General features: G+C 40.8%; 1 protein-coding gene across 3 annotated transcripts in view; it reads right to left on the bottom strand.

Annotated features, from left to right (window-relative positions):
- samd12 (sterile alpha motif domain containing 12) overlaps nt 1-21967 on the bottom strand; it is a 120987-nt gene that overhangs the window by 91214 nt on the left and 7806 nt on the right. For all 3 annotated transcript variants that reach the window (XM_041190403.1, XM_041190405.1, XM_041190404.1), the window contains exon 2: nt 6217-6395. In XM_041190403.1, coding sequence (XP_041046337.1) covers nt 6217-6395 — 179 coding nt within the window. The remainder of the gene's footprint in view (nt 1-6216; nt 6396-21967) is intronic.

Below are 21967 nucleotides of genomic sequence, written 5' to 3'. Positions count from 1 at the left end.
GGATTAAGGCACATTTTTAGGGCAAACAGTGGTAACTGACTTGCAAGTGGTTTTAATGAGCCATTTCAATCCTTCACTTAGGTGAACACATAAAAGAAAAAACAGCCAACAGCTCACAATTCACATCTCCTCAAAAAGCCATTATTGTGGAAGCCATTTGGGAAGTTGACTCTGATTGGCTGAGGCATTGCCATGGAGAAAACACCAGGGTACTATAGGGTCCCCAAGCTCGCAGGTAATTCAAAAGCTGCAAGACCTGAACATATTCCTTTGTTTGCAGAGAACAGGTCCCTGTTTATGAATACATCACTTCTAGTAAGTGAGCACCATTGTGAGCTCAACAAATTATCTTAAATTGATTACTAGTGCAGCCGTGCGCCTTTTTTTTTTTAGAATTACCCAGGAGCTTGGAGACCCTATAGTTTCCCCATTGCTTTCTCATGGCCACGCCTTGGCCAGAGTTGACTTGCCAACCAACCAGCACCCTTTTCTCCTGTAGTATGAATAGTTGATCATTTGAAATTTGGCATTGTATTTGTCTCGATGAATGCAGGACAAAAAGTTTCAGAAATAATGTCTCTTTTCAGCAGTATTCCAGTTCGATAATACCAAGCAAAATCCAATTACACCACATCTACTGATTCCCCTTTATCCACCAGGTTTGCTACATCCTCAAAGAACACTAACAAATTTGTCAAATACAACTTCCCTTTCACAAAACTATGTTGACTGTGCCTAGTTGTATTATGATTTAACTGTCCTGCTACTATCTCCTTAATAATGGATTATATAATTTTCCCAATGAAAGATGTTAGATTAGCTAGTTTATAGTTTCCTGCTTTGTCTCTCTCCTTTCTTGATTAGTGGTGTTAGATATGCAGTTTTCCAATCCAGTGGGATCATTCCAGAATCCAGTAAATGTTGGAAGATTACAACCAATGCGTCGTATGTTTCTGTAGCCAGTTCCTTCAAGGCGCTAGCTTGCAGGCCATCAGGTGTAGGGGACTTGTCAGCCTTTAGTTCCATTTGTTTTCCTAGTGCTTTTTCTCTAGTGAGCATGATTGTTTTGTTTTAAGTTTCTCCCTCCCTTTTGCCTCTTGATTTCCTACTTCTCTTGGGATGCTTTGTGTGTCTTCTACTGGGTAGATACAAAATACTTGGTCAAAGTCTCTGCTATTTTTGTTTCCTAATATCAATTCCCCAGGGTCATCTGTTAAGGGACCAATGCTTACTTTAGCTACTCTTTTCCCTACAGAAGTTTTTACTTTGCTTTATATTTCTTGCTAGTTTCCTCTAATAGTCTAATTTCTCCATTTTTTAAAGTAATCCTTTGCTTATTTCTAAAACTCTCTCAATCTTCTGGGCTACCAATAATCTTTGTAGCATTGCACATCTTTTCTTTCAATCTGATATCATTCTTACCATCTGATACCATCTTTCGTTACCCACAGACAGTACATCCTTCTCGTAGCATCTTTCTTCCTGAATGGAAGACACCTTTGTTGAGGGTTATGAAATATCTCCTTAAATGTGTGCCATTACTTCTCTACCAGTTTACCTTTTAAACTTATTTTCCCAGTCCATTTTAGCCAATTCTTTTTTCATATCTTTGTAATTACCTTCAGGGTTAAGACACTAATTTCAGACCCAAATTCCTAATCCTCCCACTGAATGTGAAATTCTCTCATGCTATGATCACTCTTATCTAGAGGATCCTTTACTGTGACTTCATTAATTAATCCTGTCTCATCACACATAACTATATCTAAAATAGCCTGTTTTCTGACTGGTTCTAGAAAGTATTATTCTAAGAAACTGTCCAGAATATACTGAATTCATCCTCCAGACCACTTTTTCCAGTTTAATACATCCAGTCTATAAAATTGGAATCTCCCACCACCTTTCTTTAAAGCTCTCATTATTTCTTGGTTTATATTCTGTCCAACAGTGGAGCTACTGTCAGGGGGCCTGTAAACAACTCCCATCAGTGACTTCTTTCCTTTGCTATTTCTTATTTCCACCCAAACTGATCCTACATTTTGATTCTCCAAACCATGATCATTTCTCACTACTGTACTGTTCTTGTCCTCTTAACAGAGCTACCCCACTACCTTTTCCCTTCTTCCTTTTACTGCTGGAGGCATACATGTTTTAAGACTCTTGCTGGCGGTATACATGTACATATGTTTTAAGATTCAGTTTGGTATTGGTTCTTTATCTGTCACAGATCATAAGGAGTTTACGAATGTTACTCAAATAATCTGAACAGCTGTCCAAAAGATGGCCTTGGCCAGGAGCCAAGCCACTTCATTCAAATAAAAACAAAAAGTGTGATTCGTATTTGTTTAGGAAAGAGTCTGATTGGCAAAGCTTTGAACATTTTCAGACAGTTATTTAAATTCTACTTGGTTACGGTCAGTAATTTTTTTTTTTAAAAGTAGCAATCAACTATTTATTTTTAAAAAGCCAGACAGTCAACATGGGCTTTGAGAGAGACAGCAGTACATTCATAATCTTAAAAAGTAAACTGGCCAAGACTCAAGAATATTAACCAAACTGGGTCTGCTGTATTTGAAATAAAAAGGGAAGAACGAACTTGCAATTTCAGTTTAGCATAGAAGAAATGAATTTTTTCTATTATACTGGAGGAACAGCTAAACTTACTATAAAAGTACGTGTCAGGTTATTGTCTAAAACAAGGACTCAAGCAGTGTTGTTCTACTGCATTTCAAAGACAAGCAAGATCTTGACGTGGCATTCTACAAGGTTGCTCAAGGTAAGGGTCTAGTTAAGGTTGGGGTTAATTAGCATGGATTGATGATAGGTTACAGGAATGCAAACAAAGTAGGAATTAAATGGTCATTTTTAGGTTGGCAGGTTGTTATTAGTGGCCTTTACAATATATATTAATGACTTACATGAAGGGATCAAAAGTAGTGTAGGTGGTGAGCTGAGGGGAGAGCGACTGCCCTCAAAATCAAGGCTGCATTTGACTGAGTTTGGCTTAAAAGGAGCCCGAGAAAAAAATTGAAGCTAATGGGAATTGGCGGAAAAATCTCTACTGGTTGGACTCATGGCTAGCACAAAGGCACATGGTTGTGACTGTTGGAGGTCAATCATCTCAGTTCCAGGGTATCACCACAGGAGTTTTGCAGGATAGTTTCCTCAGCCTAAACATCTTCAGCTTTGTCCTCCCTTCCAAATAGGTCAGAAGTAGAGATGTTCACTATTGATTGCACACAATGTTCAGTACCATTCACTACTCCTCAGATGCTGAAGCAGTCTGTGTTCACATGCAGACTTGGACAATATTCAAGGTTGGACTGATAAGTGGCAAGTAGCATTCACACCTCACAAGTGCCAGGCAACAATCATCTCCAACAAGGATAAATCTCACCATCCCCCTTTCATATTCAATGGCATAACCATTGCTGAATCACCCACCAGGGGTTGCCATTAGCCAAAAATGAGTAGGGGAAGACATATAAATACTGCGGCTACAAGGTGGACTGGGGAGGTGGGGGTGCAGAGAAAGATAGTCAGAGGCTGGGAATTCTATGATGAATAACTCACTTCCCAAAGCTTGTCCATCACCTACAAGGCAGGAGCGTGATGGAACACTCTACACTTGCTGGGAGTGTGCAGCTACAACAATGGTCATGAAGCTTGGCACCATCCAGGAAAAAAAAGTAGCCCACTTGATAGATGACCCATCCACCAATTTAAACATTTGCCCACTTCAAATCGTGCACAATGGCAGCAATAAGCACCATCTACAAGATGCATTGCAATAATTCACCAAGGCTCCTTTGACAGCATCATCCAAACTTCTGACCTCTACCACCTAGAGGAACAAGGGAAACAGGCACATAGAAACATCACCACCTTCACATTCCCCTCGAACTCACAACATTCTGACTAGGAACTAGATCACCACTCCTTCATCGTCACCGATTCAAAACCCTGGAACACTCTCCCTAACAGCACTGTATGTGTACCTATGCCAGAAGGACTGCAGCGATTCAGGAAGGCAACTCACCACCATCTTCTCAAGAGGCATCAGGGATAGGCAATAAATGGTAGCTTTGCCAGTGACACTCAATTCTCATGTACAAACAAAAAAATTGCAAGTTTGCTGACAATACATAACTAAATGGGAAAGTTAGTGAGAGGAGGGCACAGAGTTATGTGAGTGGGCAAGAAGGTGGCAGGTGGAGTATAATATGGAGAAATGTGGGATTATTCACTGGTAATATCAAAGTATTATCAAATTTTTCCCAATTGTTATTAAACAGTGGAGTTTTTATAACAATATTTCACCTCCTAATGTGCAGATTCCAATCTTTATTTTGCGCTCTGAAATCTGTTAAAGTAAAAAAAGTTAGTGCATTTTACTTCCTGGTTTTCTGTCCAAGCTAGTTTTCCAACTTGCTGGGCACCTGGCGATCCCGTTGACTTAACACCGAACTTAAATTATGTTGGGAAAGGGGAAAAGGGAAACCCATGCCACAGGGATCATTAGATCTTTGTGAGCAGCTTTGAAGTCAGCAGTGAGTGCCATTGCTTCACTGATGACCACAACATCCAGCCGTGCATACATATAAATTGATAAATATTGTAATTGTTTGTGATTGTAGGCCTCCAAAATAATGCAATCTATACATTTTGCTTTCTTTACAAAAAAAGTTTATAGGGAAGTTAGGCTTTTAGAGCTCTTACTTTTAGTTTATTTATATTCTTTGGTTGACAATCCACTGTACCATACTTGGCAAATGCATTCAAGTCATAATCTAATACAAACTATAATTAGGTTATCAACCCTCCTTTCTTCAGTGCTCATTAAAACTGATTTGTACTGGTTGTGTATATTATTACGTACACAAACTAATTACAGCAAGATAGCTCCTCTTAAATGGTATAAACAATTGTTCAGGTAATCAGAAAAAGCGCCAATGGAAACATATAATAAAAATGAACAGGGAATTGACTGTATGGAAGCACTGCAGGTTTATGTCAGCCATTTTTCTAATGTGAATTGTCCTTTACCTGAATGTCAATATTTTCAAGCACGCTGAATAAAATTCTTAAACGATATAGTCAATTAAAACTATTTGCCAGGATTGTGCACAATGAGCTTATTTCTTCAATCTTTCAGAGCTCTAAAATTTCCCTATCCTCCAGCACAGCTCCAGTAGATGCTTATAGAAGGAATCCACAAAGTATTTCAGGTTATCTTTAAAAGATCTATACCATCTTCATTGTCAATTGTTAAGCTTTGTGATGCTAATTACCTTGTGGATAAAACTAGTAGGTTACCAGTTCAGTCTCCCATATGATAGCAACAGTAATAAAGTTAAGATTGAACAATAGCCCGTTCTCAATCTACAGCAATGGTCTTTTTTAAAAAAATATTCAGTTGAGGTCTTTAAAACTAGATCAATTTAGGTTTGTTTTCTTGCAATACAAATGTTACTTCTGCTGCATGGTCTCCCCTCACTCCAAACATATTCAACTTTACAAAAATTATACATTCCAATTCCTGAAACCTCCTTTAAAAACATAGTGCAGTCAGGTAAATGTTTTAGGTTGATTTGTCATGTGACTGTTCATGTGCAAGAGGTCAATATTGGAGAATTCAACAAGCTTCCTATATTGACAGAAAAGATAACTTGATTCAAGGAGTGAAGGGAACTGTACCCTGGTATTGCTCCTCATCCCAACAGAATAGGTCATTATGCAAAAAAAAAACACAAATGGGGAAGAATTATGCTACCTGATTAAATTATTAATTTCATTATCTATCCAGTATCACCTTGCCCAAATCATCTCTCATTTCTAACCATTTCAATAATATTCAAATCCACTGTATAAGCAACAAGTGGTTATAAAGTCTCCATATGGAACTACAGGATACAGTTCAAGACAGCAAAATACAAGTGCAACCACAGTGTGATCAAAATCCAAATCCAGCCCCTGCTGAGAGGGATCTATCATTTCAGTTTTAAAAATGTGGATCAAACTACTATCAGCAGCATTTAGATTGATGGTTGGAATTTCAATAGTAGTGAAATTGGAAATAAGTTTTGGCCAGCTTGAATTGATGACAAGACAACGCATCAATTTTTTTCTTTTGGCTGAATACTTCATTCTCAAATCCTTAATTTTTTCTGAGATGTGGGAAGATTGAATCATACATCAGATTGTAGCTACACTTACCTTCACTGATTCAGTATCTGGCACATGGAGACTCTTCGGACTATCATTTGATTCCACTATCCTCAAAATCTTTTCATCATTTGAATTCAAGACATCTGGATCCCCCAGTACTTGCAGGCTCACATCTTCAGAACAAACCATATGATCCACACCATTCTGGTTAAGATTACAATGTAGAGCTGCAAAATTGAAGGTTAATAATGATGAGACATAATAAACATTTGCAAGATAAGTTGCATTAACAAATTTCTATTATGGGAAATCTCTACATTCTTTTGCCAACATGCATTTAGAACCCAAATTGAATATGGGCACTAGGGAGTACAATTTTAAAGCCATAGATTTAAAATCCACCAACTAGCCTTAATAACTGAAGGATTGGGATCTGTGAGGCTTAATATAGCAAACTCTTGTCAGCTGTAGTTCAGCGAGTGCACTCTTGCCTCTGTGCATTCAAGTCCCTCTCAGGTGGGTGTAAAAGGTTCCATAACACTATGTCAAAGAAGAGCAGGAGAGTTATCCCCAGTGTCCTGATCAATATTTATCCCTCAAATCAACATCTCAAGAGAAGAGTTCTGCTCATGATGACATTGCCATTTGAGAGCTTACCAATTTGGCTGCTGCATTTCCTATATCACAAGTGACCATGCTTCAAAAGTGCTTCAAGACATTGTGGTTGTGCAAGATGCTATAGGAAATGCAAGTTTTAAAAAAAATCCCACAGGCTTCCCACTGGTTTCTAAAACAGGCATCAATGAAAGCTTAGTATAACTTTGGCCAGTTAAGACATCCAAAATGGGATTCTTCTTCCTACAAGTTAACCTATAGTGCTATGAATAACTTGCTAAAGCTAGTAACATTGCTGAGGGCTACCTACATATGTAGAAATTCAAGGCTGCAAAGTGCTAAAAGTCATGCAATCACCACTAAGTACAGCACTGTAAAACATGAAAATCAGAGCGCATCAGCTGAGTGCATAAAGCTGATTGCTAACCTCGGACATGTTCTGGAAGTGTTGCCCAAGAGGATTTGGATGCTTGCCAAACTTGGAGAATATGGTGACCTGGAGAAAATGGTGACCTGGAGAAAATGGTGACCTGATCACCACAATACAAAATATATGCAATATTAAGACAAATATGCAATCTTTTGTTAATAGGTTTAAGATTTTAAACCATTTGCCTGAGACAGGAGAACACCCTAAAAGCTGTTTTGCTATCCAACAGTCCTGCAAAGCGAACCATGGAAAGAGTGTTTTAATTGTAGTGTTCTGTTTCTGATGGTGTGCTCAAGTTTATTTAAAAAACAATTCCTTCAAGAGTAAACTCTCTATCGTATCAGAATTAATATATATTAGGAGGTTCAAGGGAGGTAAAATAATTACAGCTGTTGGCTATTTTCTGACTCTTGCCTTGCTGATGCTCTGTTGCCTGCCATTTCTGCTCACAGCATCTGGACATTTCATCAATCTTTGACTCATGGTAAGCCTCCTGAAATCTCTTACGCCAACACCACCCTGTTCCTTTCATGCACTTGTTTCAACAGATCTAATAAGATGAAGGCTGAACATATTTTGATGTTGCTACACCACTCCAGCTTGCCAAAACTGGATATTTCAACCCTCACTTGCAGCCATGCAATGCTGTCTGTTGATCATACACCTATTATTTTCCAAAAACTGCCAACACCCAGCTAAACAAAAGCAAATTCATTCTTGTGTTCATGAGACTCCTCAAAGAGGATTTCAGGAGCATTAGAACCAGTGTCCTTTTGAAGGCCGGCCTGGCTTTCACAGCACTTCTCAAAGCGGGTCTGCAGATTTAAATGTATGTCATCTAAAGGAACCCACAGTGAACAGGAACAGAGAAGGTGTCAAATGATTGACTGTTTCCTTGTTTCATTCAGCAAGTGGCCCTTTGGCTTGTAGGTCATTAGAAACCTGACATTGGAACTATATCCCGATAACCATAGTCGCAGTCTGACTGCTCTGACTCCTGTCTAAAGGGAGCCTGGTTGATTCCTCCCTTCATCAATTAGGGCTGGGCGATGTCTAGTGAGTGACATTCATACTCATTACCACTTCTAACAAAACATTGTGTGGCGAAAGGGCAGCAATTTATCACTTGTGTGGCCGGTTCATCACACGTGGCAAGTGCAAAAGACAACACTATTCGTGTCAGAGGACCCAAGGGCCCCATTCTTGTGGGCCTTCCATTTTCCCTTCTACCATTTCAGGGAGGGCCCAAATGGGTTTCCTACTAGGAATGCCTCTATCTTTACTTTTTAAGAAGGAGCAGCAATTGATGGCTAGGACAGGCAGCCCCAGTGATGTACAGCACCCATACACAGCAGAATAGTAAAAAAAGGCAAAGTGTATATAGAATCATACTGCACAGGAGGCCATTTACCAGTTGCAGCTGTGGTGGTTTTTGGGCGTACTATCCAATTATTCCCACTCTCCAATTTTAAAAATTTTTTTCACAGGATATGGGCACCGGTGGCTAGACCAGCATTTGCTGCCCATCTCTAATTACCCCCAGGAAGGTGGTGGTGAGCCACTTTCTTGAACAACTGCACTCCATATGGTGTAGGCACATCAAGTGCTGTTAGGGAGCTGTAAGATTTTGACCCAGTGACAGTGAAGGAACAGCAATTTATTTTCAAGTCAGGATGGTGTGGGGCTTGGAGGGGAACTTGCAGGTGGTGGAGTTCCCAGGCATCGTTTGCCCTTTTCCTTCCAGAGGTCACAGGCTTGGAAGATGCTGGTCAAAGTTGCTGCAGTGCATCTTGTGTATGGTTCACTCAGTTGCCACTGTGCACGCATGGCGAAGCGATGGTGGATGGGGTGCCAATCAGACTTTTTTCTGGATGGTGTCAAGCTTCCTGAGCATTGGAGCTACACTCATCCAGCCAAGTGAAAAGTATTCATAACACTCCTGACTTGTGCTTTTTAGATGGTGGAAAGAGTTTGGTAAGTCACCTGCCATAGAATACGCAACATCTGACCTGCTGTCAGAGAAAGTATTTGAGGGTAGATGGTGACATATTGGTAATGTTGCCAGACTAGTAATCTAGAGGCCTAAGCTAATGCTCTGGTGACATGGGTTCAAATCCCACCATAGCAGCTGGTAGAATTTTAATTAAGTTAATAAATTTGGAATGTAAAGCCAGTCTCAGCAATAGTGACTATAAAACTAATCACATTTGGTTCACTAATGTCCTTCAGGGAAGAAAATCCTTATCTGGATTGGCCTATATGTGACTTCAGATCCACAGTAATGTGGTTGACTCTTAAATGCCCTCTGAAATAGCCCAGCAAGCTACTCGGTTCAAGTGCAATTAGGGATGGGCAAATGCTGGCCTTGCCAGCAACACCCACATCTAATGAAAGAATAAAAAATGTGTGCCTGCTCTAGTTAAGTTTCTTGTCAATGGTAATCCTCCAGGATCTTGATGGCAGGAGATTCAATGTTAATGCCATGTCAAGAGAAAAATCTATCCTATTTACTACAGTGGTCGTGCCACACAACATAGCGGAGGGCACTCTGTGTGTTGTTGTTCCCACAAGGACTTTGCAATGAACCTTTCATGGACAGATGTATCTGAGACAGGTAAATTGGTGAGGACAAGCTCAAATAGTTTAATTTTCCCCCTCTTGCTAGTACTCATACCACCTGCTGCAAGCCCAATCTGGCAACCATGTCCTCAGGACCCATACAGCAGCAGTGCTACTGAGCCACTCTTGGTGATGGTCATTAAAGTTCCCATCCAGAATACATTAAGCGTCCTTCCTACCCTCTGCACCTCTTCCAAGTGGTGTTCAATGTTAAAAAAAGAGTATAGGTTCATCAGCTGAGGGTGGTGGCAAGCAGCAAGAAGTTCCCTTGTTTGACATGTCAAACATGGGCAAACATGATGCCACGAAACTCCACAGGTTTCAGAGTCAATGATCAACACTCCTGAGGCAACTCTCCCAAGGATAAAAAACAAAAACAGAATTACCTGGAAAAACTCAGCAGGTCTGGCAGCATCGGCGGAGAAGAAAAGAGTTGAAGTTTCGAGTCCTCATAACCCTTCAACAGAACTTGAGTTCGAGTCCAAGAAAGAGTTGAAATATAAGCTGGTTTAAGGTGTGTAGGGGGGGGCAGAGAGAGAGAGAGAAGTGGGGTGGGGTGGGGTGGTTGTAGGGACAAACAAGCAGTGATAGAAGCAGATCATCAAAAGATGTCAACAACATCTGTGTTTTATCTCCCAATGATACACTACTTGTGCTGCCATCACTGGTTGCTCTTACTTGCTGGTGCGATGGAACAAGGAATGGTGATGGTGGAGTCTGGAACATTAAAATGGTCTATAAATTACATATGATTGAGAGTATGACTGTCAGGCTTTTGCTCAACTAGATGGTGGGACAGTTCTCCCAATTTTGGCACAAGTCCCAGATGATAGTAAAGAGGACTTTTGTAGGATCAACTATGTAGACTTTGTCATTTCAGTCCAGTGCTAAAGTTGATGTCAGGTGGTCTCTGTGTGGTTTTGTTATCGTTATACTTTGTTGTGCAATTTGATATAACTGATTGGCCATTTCAAAATGGCAGTTAAGAGTCAATAACTTTGCTGAGATTCTGGACTCAAAGGTCAGTCCAGATAAGGACAACAGCTTCCTTCTCCAAAGGGGATTCATGAAGCAGATGGGTCTTTGTGACAATCCAATTATGCATGGTCACCATTATGATGTAATTATTCAATTTTTAATTAATTGAATTCAAGTTCCCCAGTTGCAGAGGAGGGATTTGAACTCTTGTCTCCAGATCATCTGCCCAGGCCTCCAATTTACTGATCCAGTAACAGTCACAAAGCTGTCATATGCCATAAAACAAACAGATGCTGCAGTGTAAAAATGCCATTAAAAAACAATTCCATGGGAGTTCCCAATTATTGCACCTTACTGGGAATAGAACATAAGCCACTGAAAAGATGTGTGAAGACCTTGAAAACCTTGCACTGTTGCCAAATAGGGATTACTCAACTCATGGGTCATAAAAGGAGGAGAAAGCTTTCATTGTTGCTTCAGCAAGAAAAATTTGCTTGCATCTCAAGACTTCAATAAGCTACTCAACTGGACCTCAAAAATATGAAAATCAATATTCTATGCACAGGAAGACTGGTTATCATGACATTCACTGCTTCCTTCTTTGCTACACAAAATTCTCCTATTCAGCAAAACTTGCAAATACAAGGCAGGTTAAAATACAAACAATACGATAATAGCTAGTTTACTGTTCAAAAGTCCTATAGCCAACTTTAACAAGACAAGTAACATTTTATATTTCTGCCACCAAATATAGAAGAATTGCTTTCAGGGAATAAAAATTTAACCAATAAGGTCCTACCATCTTCTAATCAACAATTTATTGAAGTTATTTGAATCGATTGCACAATAACAGTAAACCTTGTCTCGACTTGCCCACGTGCAGGTGTATTATGGGGGTCAGCTTTTCATTGCCAGGATCGAGTCAGAATGGGGGCAGGTGACAGGGGAAAAAAAAAATTGGTGCCAACAAACCAACCCGGCCAATTACCGCCCCATCAATCTACTCCAATCATCAGTAAAGTGATATTCTGTGATTCCCCCCACCCTGTCCCCACTAGGGACATCTGTCACTTGCTCGTCCTGCTTTCTACCCTTAAATGTCACCATTAGCACATTCCTTAGCTAATATCACCACCGTCAACACCCCTTTGTCCTTTTGTCTATGACACATTTGGCAGTCTCTTTTTTGCCTCCACCTATCAATGGCCCTCTATCCAGTTCTACCTGTCCCCACCCCCCTCAAACAGCTTATATTTCACCTCATTTCTATTTTTCCTTATTAAGTGTCATATGGCCTCAAAATGTTAACTGTATTCCTCTCCGCAGATGCTGTCAGATCTGCTGAGTTTTGCCAGCTATTTTTATATTAGTAAAGTGATATAAGGGCTCATCAACTGTGCTATCAAACAGCACTTGCTTACAAATCACCTGCTCACTGACGCTCAATTTGGCATCTGCCAGGATTACACAGATCCTGACCTCATTACAGCCTTGGTTCAAACATGGACAAAAAAGCTGAACTGGAGGTGAGGAGCATGACTGCCCTTGACAGCAAGGCAGCATTTGACCGAGTGTAGGGTCAAGGAGCCTTAGCAAAACTGGCGTCAAGGGGAAATCGGAGGAAAACTCCGATGGTTGTGGAGTCATATCTAGCACAAAGGAAGATGGTTGTGGATGTTGGAGGTCAATCATTTCAGTTCTGGGACATCACAGCAGGAGCTCCTCAGGGTAATGTCCCAGGCCCAATCATCTTCAGCTGCTTCATCAATGACCTTTCTTCCATAAGCTCAGAAGTGGGGATGTTCGCTGATGACTGCACAATGTTCAGCACCATTCATGACTCATCACATGGACTGCTTCAGTAAGACCTGGACAATATCCAGACTTGGGCTGACAAGTGGCAAGTAACATTCACGCCACACAAGTATCAGACAATGACCATCTCCAACAAGAGAGTCTAACCATCGCCCCTCATTATTCAATGGCAATACCATTGCCAAATCCCCCCTTTCAACATCCTGGGGGTTACCATTGATCAGGAACAGAAACTGGACTAGCCATATAAATACAGTGGCTAAAAAAGCAAGTCAGAGCCTAGGAATCATGCAGCTAACAACCCATCTCCTGACTCCCCAAATTCTGTTCACTGTGATGGAATACTGTCCACTTGCCTGGATGAGTGCAACTCCAACAACATTCAAGAAGCTTGACATCATCCGGGACAAAGCAACCTGCTTGATTGGCACCTCCCTCTTCCACAAACATTCACTCCTTCCACCACCAACACACAGTGGCAGCAGTGTCTACAAGATGCACTGCCAGAATTCACCAAGCCTGCTTAGACAGCACCTTCCAAACCCATGACTGCTACCATCTAGAAGGATGAGGGCAGCACACTCACAGGACACCACCATCTGGAACTTCCCCCAAGTTACTCACCATCCTGACCTGGAAATATATCGCTGTTCCTTCACTGTCACTGGTTCAAAATTCTGGAACTCCCTAACAGCACTGCAGGTATATCTACACCACATGGACTGCAGCGGTTCAAGAAGGCAGCTCACCACCACCTTCTCAACGGTGATTAGGGATGGGTAATAAAATGCTGGCCTTGCCAGCAAGCCCACATCCCATGAATGAATTTAAAAAAAAATACGCCTGCCTCCATTCTCAACCTGCCGATTTTCAGGAGGAGAGCAGGAAAGTGAAGTCACCTATACCTTTAATTTAGGCAATTAACAGTTCCTTAAGAGTTCGTCTAAGACGTCAAAATTTTCACCACCGCAGCAGTGGGCATGAAGTCATTAGGAGCTGTGTAAAGCTGAATAGCTCCAGCCTGTTGAGAGCAGGGTCAACAGCAAGGAAAAGAATACATTCCACGGCGAAGAGTTTTTAATAACATGAACATTTCGCGACTCTATCCCAGGTTGCAGCTCTCCTTCCATCCTGGCTAATTTTTTCAGATACTTTCATTATTTTTAAAAAACAATGCACAGCCGGCATGAGGCAGATCAGAACATGACCTGCTTTCCTGCTCTCCTGACCCCCGTCTCCTTGTTCTCACTCACCGGCCACTAATTGGTTACCACGCTCACCCACCCCCCAATTCATCCTTCACCTCCACCAATCAGAGACTGTGGTTGGGATTTCCCAGTCCCATCTGTGGCAGGTACATCAAATTTTCTGTGCCACCCCTGGAGAAGCAGCCCAAAGATTATTGACATTTGGAAGGAATTACAGGTGGGACCGGAAAATCCTGGCCTGATCCTTGGGGGCGGTTCCACAACCCAGGAACAGACCAGCCTCCAGAATTCTACCTCCTCGGTCAAAGTCTAGGCCCTGCAGTTCAGTAAAAGTAACTACTTGTTCAGCTGGGGTAGTATACTTTAGCCTCCCAAGCTATCTGGGGCACAGTGGAAAGAATGCAATTGATGCTCCCCCATGGTATTTGTTAGCCAACCTGGCTGATCAACGATGCTCTCCGCTACTGCAGATTAACCTCCAATCCAGGTGGATTATCTGATCTGGCAAAAAAATTCATGCGCTGGTTGTAAGATTCCATTGCCAGGCAAGTCATCTTGGAGCCACCTCAATCAAAAAAAAGTTCCCTCCTGCTACCCAGCCCAAAAGGGAACATTTATCATCCATTTAATTAATAGTCAATGATGTGCCAACTAACTACTGCATTTTGCCAAGAGCTTGTTACATGCCTCTTTTGCACTATAGGGTAAACTTGCAGTTTAAAAGTCTACCAATTCTTTTTTTTTTTAAAAAAGTACGATGAACGAGAGGGGGGCAAGAGGGAGGAACAGAATAGACCAACACATCTGGAGAAGATACCTGTTAATGCAGAAGAATCAAGGATGTAAAATCAAAGCCAAAACTCGAGCAACTTATTCATCTGCACCAAAAATAAATTATAATGAATGCCAAGTCTGGGTAGAAATATTAATGCACATAAAAAGTGGAGACCAAGTTACATTTAGAAGCCATTGCCTGAAATTATCTACTGAAGAGTAAATCCTTTACATTTACCTTACAATAGTTAGATTGAATTTAGGATTGAGTGTAGCAATTGAACAAGACAATTTAGGTTAAAGGTGGACATGAAGAGTAAAAAGAGTCAATTAAATTCCAAAATAAGCTTCAGGGTGAGTAGTAGTAAATAGTCAGAAGGATGTTGTGGAGGTGTTCCAGCTTTTGTTTGGTACACTCCATTTATCCTTTATGCCGTTTGACCTTATCTTTCATATTTCTCAATTTTTATTTCTCTTTCCCTGTTTCCTTCAGATACTCGACAGCCATTAAGCCAAGGTTAAAAAAAAATCCAGGTAAATGACATGCGAAGTCAAACAAATAAAATGTGCTGGTATGAACCTGAAATTCAAGCTGCATACAGCATGTATAGAGTTGAGCTATTAAAATTAGATACTTTGCATCCACAAGATGACACCAAGTTGCTCATGGTGATGGATAGAGGGGTTAACAAAATTGAATCCTTAGATGTCAACTAAGTGCTGGTGCTAACTAGAATTAAGGCTCCAAGGCTACAAGTCCCAACAGAAATGATGGGCTGTACTTCAAGCTATTGCCAAATTTAAACATCCTGTAGAGGTGATTAAGGTATTTGCTAGCACCAGGGAGGCAGTGGCACAGGGGTAATGTCACCGGACTAGCAACTAATGCACCTACACCACAGAGACTGCAGCAGTTCCAAGGCGGCAGCTCACCATTGCATTCTCAGGCACAAGTATGGATGGGCAATAAATGTTGGACTAACAGGTGACATCCACATCTCATGATTGAACAAAAAAAAAGTTCCTCAGGGTGGTGAGCAAGGACCAAACATCTTCGACCGCTTCATTAATGACCTTCCTTCCATCATAAGGTCAGAAGTGGGTATGTTTGCTGATAATTGTACAATGTTCAGTACCATTCACAACGACTCAGATACTGAAGTAATCTGCCTCCACATTCAGCGAGACCTGCACAATATTCAGGCTTGGGCTAAGTGGCGAGCAACATTCACACCACACAAGTGCCAGGAATCCAACCATCTCGCCTTGACATTCAATGGCATTACCGCCTCTGAATCCCCCACTATCAATATCCTGGGGGTTACCATTGGTCAGAAACTGAACAGGACCAACCATATAAATACTGTGAATTTTCAGGTGAGTAACTCATCTCCTTACTCCCCAAAGCCTGTCCATCATCTACAAGGCACAAGTCAGTGTGATGGAATACTCTCCGCTTGCCTAGATGATCACGGCTCCAACAGCACTCAAGAAGCTTGACACCATACAGGGCAAAGTAGCATACTTGACTGGTAACCTATCAGCTATCTTAAAAGATTCACTCTCTCCACCACTGACGAACAGATGCAGCAGTCTGTACCATGCACAAGGTGCACTACTGCAATTCACTGAGGATCTTTTGACATTACCTTCCAAACCTGTGACCTCTACCGCATAGACGGACAAGGGCAGCAGATGCATTGGAACATCACCATCTGCAAGTTCCCCAACAAGCCACTCACCATCCTGACTTGAAACTATATCCCTATTCCTTCACTGTCACTGGGTCAAAATCCTGGAACTCCAGCACTGTGGTTATACCTATACCACGTGGACTTCAGTGGTTCAAGACTGCAGCTCTTCGCCATCTTCTCAAGAACTAGAGATGGGCAACAAATACTGGCCTTGCCAGTGACACCCACATCCTGTGAAAAAATTTTAAAATTATACAAAATTTACCTGCATAAGGCCTCCGTATGGGCAAATCCAGAATTGTGTGCCCAGTATTGGTTCCTTTACATAGGAAGGATAGAAGTCCTGGAGAAGGCCACTAATAGGTTTTAGTCCCAGGAATCTTAGGTTCAAGGAACTGTGCCTTTCTTTTCAAAAAAAAATGGAGTAGCATAGACTTAGAAGTGATATGATCCAGGTGTTAAAACAAAGGGAACCGATTATTTTTGAGTGGATGGACTCCTGAGCTAGAAAGGGATGGGAGAACTGGGGGAAAATTTCTTGATAATAAGTCATGGATTCAATGTAGCCCTTCAAAATGGGAGCTGGACATGTTCATGATCCAAGGATCTCCCTAATTATAGAAACTACATTTAGGGGTAGCTGTACTAATTACTGTGGTTTTCCAGAGCCTGTGTAATACTTTTCAGGGCTATGTCCATTCCCACTCCCGGGCTTAAATGGACAAGTTGGTCTTTCCTGTCTTTCACTCATAAGCAGTAAAACTGTTGCAAAAACAATTTACTCCAAAACACCTCTTGTTGACTTATAGACTCCGATATTTAAGGAAAGGCAGGCAGAAAAATCCAGAGCTCTGCACGGCCTTATTCTAACATTTTTCTTGTGTTTTCTCCCCAACAACCAGGAAAGCCCTTGACAAAAAGCCACAGTTGAGAATCTGGCTGAGATCAAAGACGAAAGGATCTCCAATTATAATAGTGAGGATAGGCTGCAATGGGCAGAAGGGTGGCCAGTGACTTCCTTGATGGCCTGTGTACTCCTGCCAGCCCGCATGGAGCAGGATAAAAAGCACTTAGCAAGCTCCCAACATTACTACAGGGATGTGATTAAATAAGATATTGAAGTGAAGCATTCTTTCTAACACCCACACCCCCATGGTGGAGACACACGCACGCTACCCTCTGCCATAAAAATAGTGGCATACACTCTCCAATTTTTAAACACCCCCCCCACCCCTAACCCTCTCCCACTCCTCGAAGGGTTAATGTCAATGCCAACATATCTCCAGCTCCTGAACTCAAGAAAATTACTTTGCCTGGTGGGAGTTACTTCCACTATTAGTCATCACTGCAAATGGAGCTTTGAAACTTCAGCCTATGACAAATAAGTTTCAAATCTCAAGCACCAGCTTGATTATACCACTCTTGAGTGGTAACAAATTAATCATTTTCATGGCTTAATTACAAGGTACCAGAATAACCAAATTAACAAATATGTAGAACTTCTTTCTGCCCTTGGATTCTCAACCCAATGTTTGTAGAAATTCATGCCCATCTTGAGCAACACATATGCGCCACTAGATGGAGCACTGCAGACATGCCATTTCAAAGTGCCAACAAATCTTGCAATCACAGGCAGTATAATCCCTCTCCACACCCCAAACTCAACAATACAAAACCACATAGCTGATTCATCCTTTCAATGATGTCAAGTTGCTAATGCATACTTAACAGCTGTCCAAGGAGTAACTCCACAGCGCAATACAGTAGCCAGGTGCAACTTATAAGTTATTCATCTGAGTATCATTTAATGTTATGTACTGATCACCTGGGTCAAGGCTAAGGGGAATGAAGGAAGCAGAGCATCAGCCAGGAAGCATGGAGTTGCAAGGGATCACAAAAGATGAACAAGGTCCAGAGATATTTCAAAGAACAGAAGATTCTAATGGAGCAAGTTTCCTTCCAGAACCTGGCAAGAGGCCTTGTCTGAATGCAACCGAGATCCCCTGCTGTACGTGTTATGGAACGAAAACAAAGTACATAAGATGTTTCAGCATGTGTTTTCCAGGATATTATACAAGCCAAATTTCCATGGATAAAACAGAAAATGCTGGAAAAACTCCGCAGGCCCGGCAACATTTGTGAAGAGAGAAACTGTTAACGTATGAGTCCATGTGACCCTTCTTCAGAACGCTGAAAAAAAAGTTCATACGGACTCAAAACTGTTTCTCTCTCCACAGATGCTGCCAGACCCGCGGAGTTTTTCCAGCATTTTTTGTTTTTGTTTGATTTCCAGCATCCACAGCATTTTGCTTTTATTCCATGGATAAAAGACTGAAGTGAGTGACTACAATGTCCAGAGGATGGGGAGGCCTAAGAGCAGTTCGTGTAGGAGGCTCAGTGTTGAAGTTTTGACAGTAGAACTATTATTCATCAAGGTGAAAAGATCCTCCCAGTCTCAGTGGATATTGTAATCACATTACTGGCCATCTCTAAATCATAGCATAAAAACCCAAGCACAAGGTGCTAGAGTAGGCCATTTCACCCTTTGAACCTGGCCCATCATTCAACAGATCATGGCTGATATTCTACCTCAACTCCACCTTCCTACATTATTCCCATATCGCTCAATATGGAAAATATATTCAAGGCAGAGATCAATGATGGAGCATCCACAGCTCTTTGGAGAATTCCAAAGGTTCACAACCCTTTAAGTGAAGAAACTCACCAATCCTAAAATGGCTAACCCCTTATTCTGAGACCATGTACTAGATTGGTCAGCCAGGGGAAACAATTTCTCAGCATCTACCCTATCAAATCTGATCAACCTTTCATTCTTCTCAATTCAAGGGAATATATAGGCATAGTCTATTTAATCTCTCCTCATAGAACAATCTTCTCATGCCAGGAACCATCCTGATTAACTGGTGTTATACTTGGAAGCCATCTCCTTCCTTATGGTTAAGGGGACCGAAACTGCACAAAGTATGGCCTCACCAATGCCCTGTACAACTGTCTTAAGACTTCTTTATCTTAGCATTCCAAAAGCGAACATACCGCAAACAATTAGGAAGGCAAATAGCATCTGCATACTAACTTCCATGATTCAGGTGCAAGGACATTCCGGTCCCTTGTTACACTCCATCTCAATTGTAGATTGTAAATAGCAGAGGTCCAAACACTGACCCCACTAGTCATAGCTTGCCAATATGAATGTGTTCCGTTTATTCCTATTCAGTTTTCTATCCATTAACTAATCCTCACTCCATGATCATACATCACCCCCACTCCCAGGAGTTCTAATTTTGTTAAGAATCTCGTATGGCACATTATCAAAAGCTTCGTGAAAATCCAATTACACTATGTCCACTGGTTTCCCCTCATCCCCCATATTTCTTACATCTTCAAAAAAAAAATTGATTTGTCAAACACAACATTTCTTTCCACAAATCTGTGCTGTCTTGCCCAGTTACCACGTCCCTAATAATAGATTCTAACATTTTGCTTACTATCGATGTTAGCCTGTCCTATAGCTCCTCATTTTCTCTTTTCTTCCTCTCAAATAGTGCAGTTATGTTTGCTACCTTCTAATCCTTGAACTATTCTAAAATCTAAGCAACTCTGGAAGATCAGAACTAATGCAATCAGTATCTCTGCAGCTACCTCTTAAAACTGAAAGAGGCTGGTCATCAGGTCCTGGGGATTTGTCACCCTTAGTCTAATTAATTTCTCAAATATCATTTCTTTGTTTATGCTGAAGTTTCTCCTTACCGCTCGATCCTTGGTTCCTCAGTTCTAGAGTACTGTGCCTTTTACCAAGACGACAAATATAAAATTTGTTCAGTGTCTGTCATTTCTTTATTCCCCATTATAATCGCACCTTGCCTTGAATGGGCCCACATTTACTTCCATTATAAAATAAGTGGTGCACCTATAGAAGGATGAAGGTTAAGCAATTATAAAATAAGTGGTGCATCTGTAGGAGGATGAAGGTTAAGCAACTCCCAACACTTGCCAGGAATTTGAAATTACAAGTCTACCTTCAGATGAGAAACATTGTTCAGCCATCATACTGTTAATTTTGAAGCTTAGAATCAAATTGCAATTGCTTTACATTGTGATCAAGGAGGACAATTAAAAGAAATTTGAATTCCCAGTTATTAACTGGAAAGATCACGCAACAAGATTTCATATTTTAAACAAAAAAAAAACTGCATACAAATTAAACAAAGCAATTACTACTAAATTATATTGTGCAAGCACAAAGCTGAAAATCTCAACAGGACACTCCCTGTTCTATTTTTATTTCCACCCAGAAGGAGATTCTCTATAAAGCACAGGATCTTGAGTATTTCTTCAATTCTCCGGGGAAGAAACTATGGTGTTCCACATGAATCTCAGGAATTCACTTTGAATCTGCTCAGTGCTCCTGCTAATCTCAGAGGTGTGAAATTTCCTTGGATCCTTCCGATAGTATCCAGCTAAGGTGACCTTCTACCCCCTCAAGCCTCAAGATTGTGGACACCCAGCTCAAACAACACCACACTGTGTTCTTACTTAGTGGCTCCAATTCGGAAGTATCCTCGATTTCTAATAGCCCTTTGCTTCTTGTCTACAACTGCTTTACAGCTTCTCAAAGCTGTTTCCAGGGCTCAACTGCTTCTAAAAATGGTTCAGTCCAGAATCCCACAGCTAAAAAAAAAACACATTTAAAAGACCCAATCCAATTTCACCTTGAATCATTCATCTTTATGATAACAGAGAACATCTGGAGGAATTTTAGCTTCAAGACAAAACCTTTGATCTGAAAAGTATATGGATACTTTAAGATCTCCCAAGTTTACTTGATGCTTTCAAACCACTTTCTGAGACCCACGTGAATAATTTAAATTTCTAATTTCTAATGAAGACAGGACAATCCTCTGACTTGTCTCCAGTTCCCTAGCTAAACAGTCCCATCTGATGTTATTCAGATCAGCTGTCTGTCCTCAATTTCCCTTATTTTGCCTATCCCCCCCAACCACCTTCAGAGGAAGGAAAACCAATTGCCAAATTATTTTCCATAAAAAAAACAAGATTTTAAATGAATACTTTTAACATCTTTACAACTTCCACTGGGGTAATTGCAAGTATATAAGATTCAAAGGTCTCTACAAACCCAAGACAATTTCATTTGGTTCAGCCTGCAAATTAAATGGTAGGTTGCATCCAAACCTACTAATACTGCAATATTTTAAGAATACATTAATATTATTTATTTTGTGATATGTAGTTTACATTATTTTACAAAAATGTTGCTTGGTTATAATTTCTACACAGATTCAGAATAGATGGACAGGAGCTCCAGTAACTTAAACAGACCCTCTATCTGCAGAGATACATAGTCTGGGAAAGGGGTAAAGCGAGGGAAGCAAGAAAAAAAAAAGACTCATGGTAGTACCCTCTCCCATCATCTTACTCCACCATGCATTATTCTTAGTTCAGAAGAGCTCCCAAACTACTCTCTAAATTGCAATTATTGGCCTTTTATACACATTGTAAAAATCACTTCCAAAAGGAAGAAGTTCTACAGTGCAGCAAGAGCGCTGTCTCTCTAATTCACCCTATTTATACTGCAGAGAGAATTCAGGAATACAGATGGAAACTCTATAAATAAAATACAGGAGAAA

The sequence above is a fragment of the Carcharodon carcharias genome, chromosome 6 (assembly GCF_017639515.1).
Source record: "Carcharodon carcharias isolate sCarCar2 chromosome 6, sCarCar2.pri, whole genome shotgun sequence".
Lineage (NCBI taxonomy): Eukaryota > Metazoa > Chordata > Chondrichthyes > Lamniformes > Lamnidae > Carcharodon > Carcharodon carcharias.
This window is presented reverse-complemented; position numbering and strand designations above follow the sequence as displayed.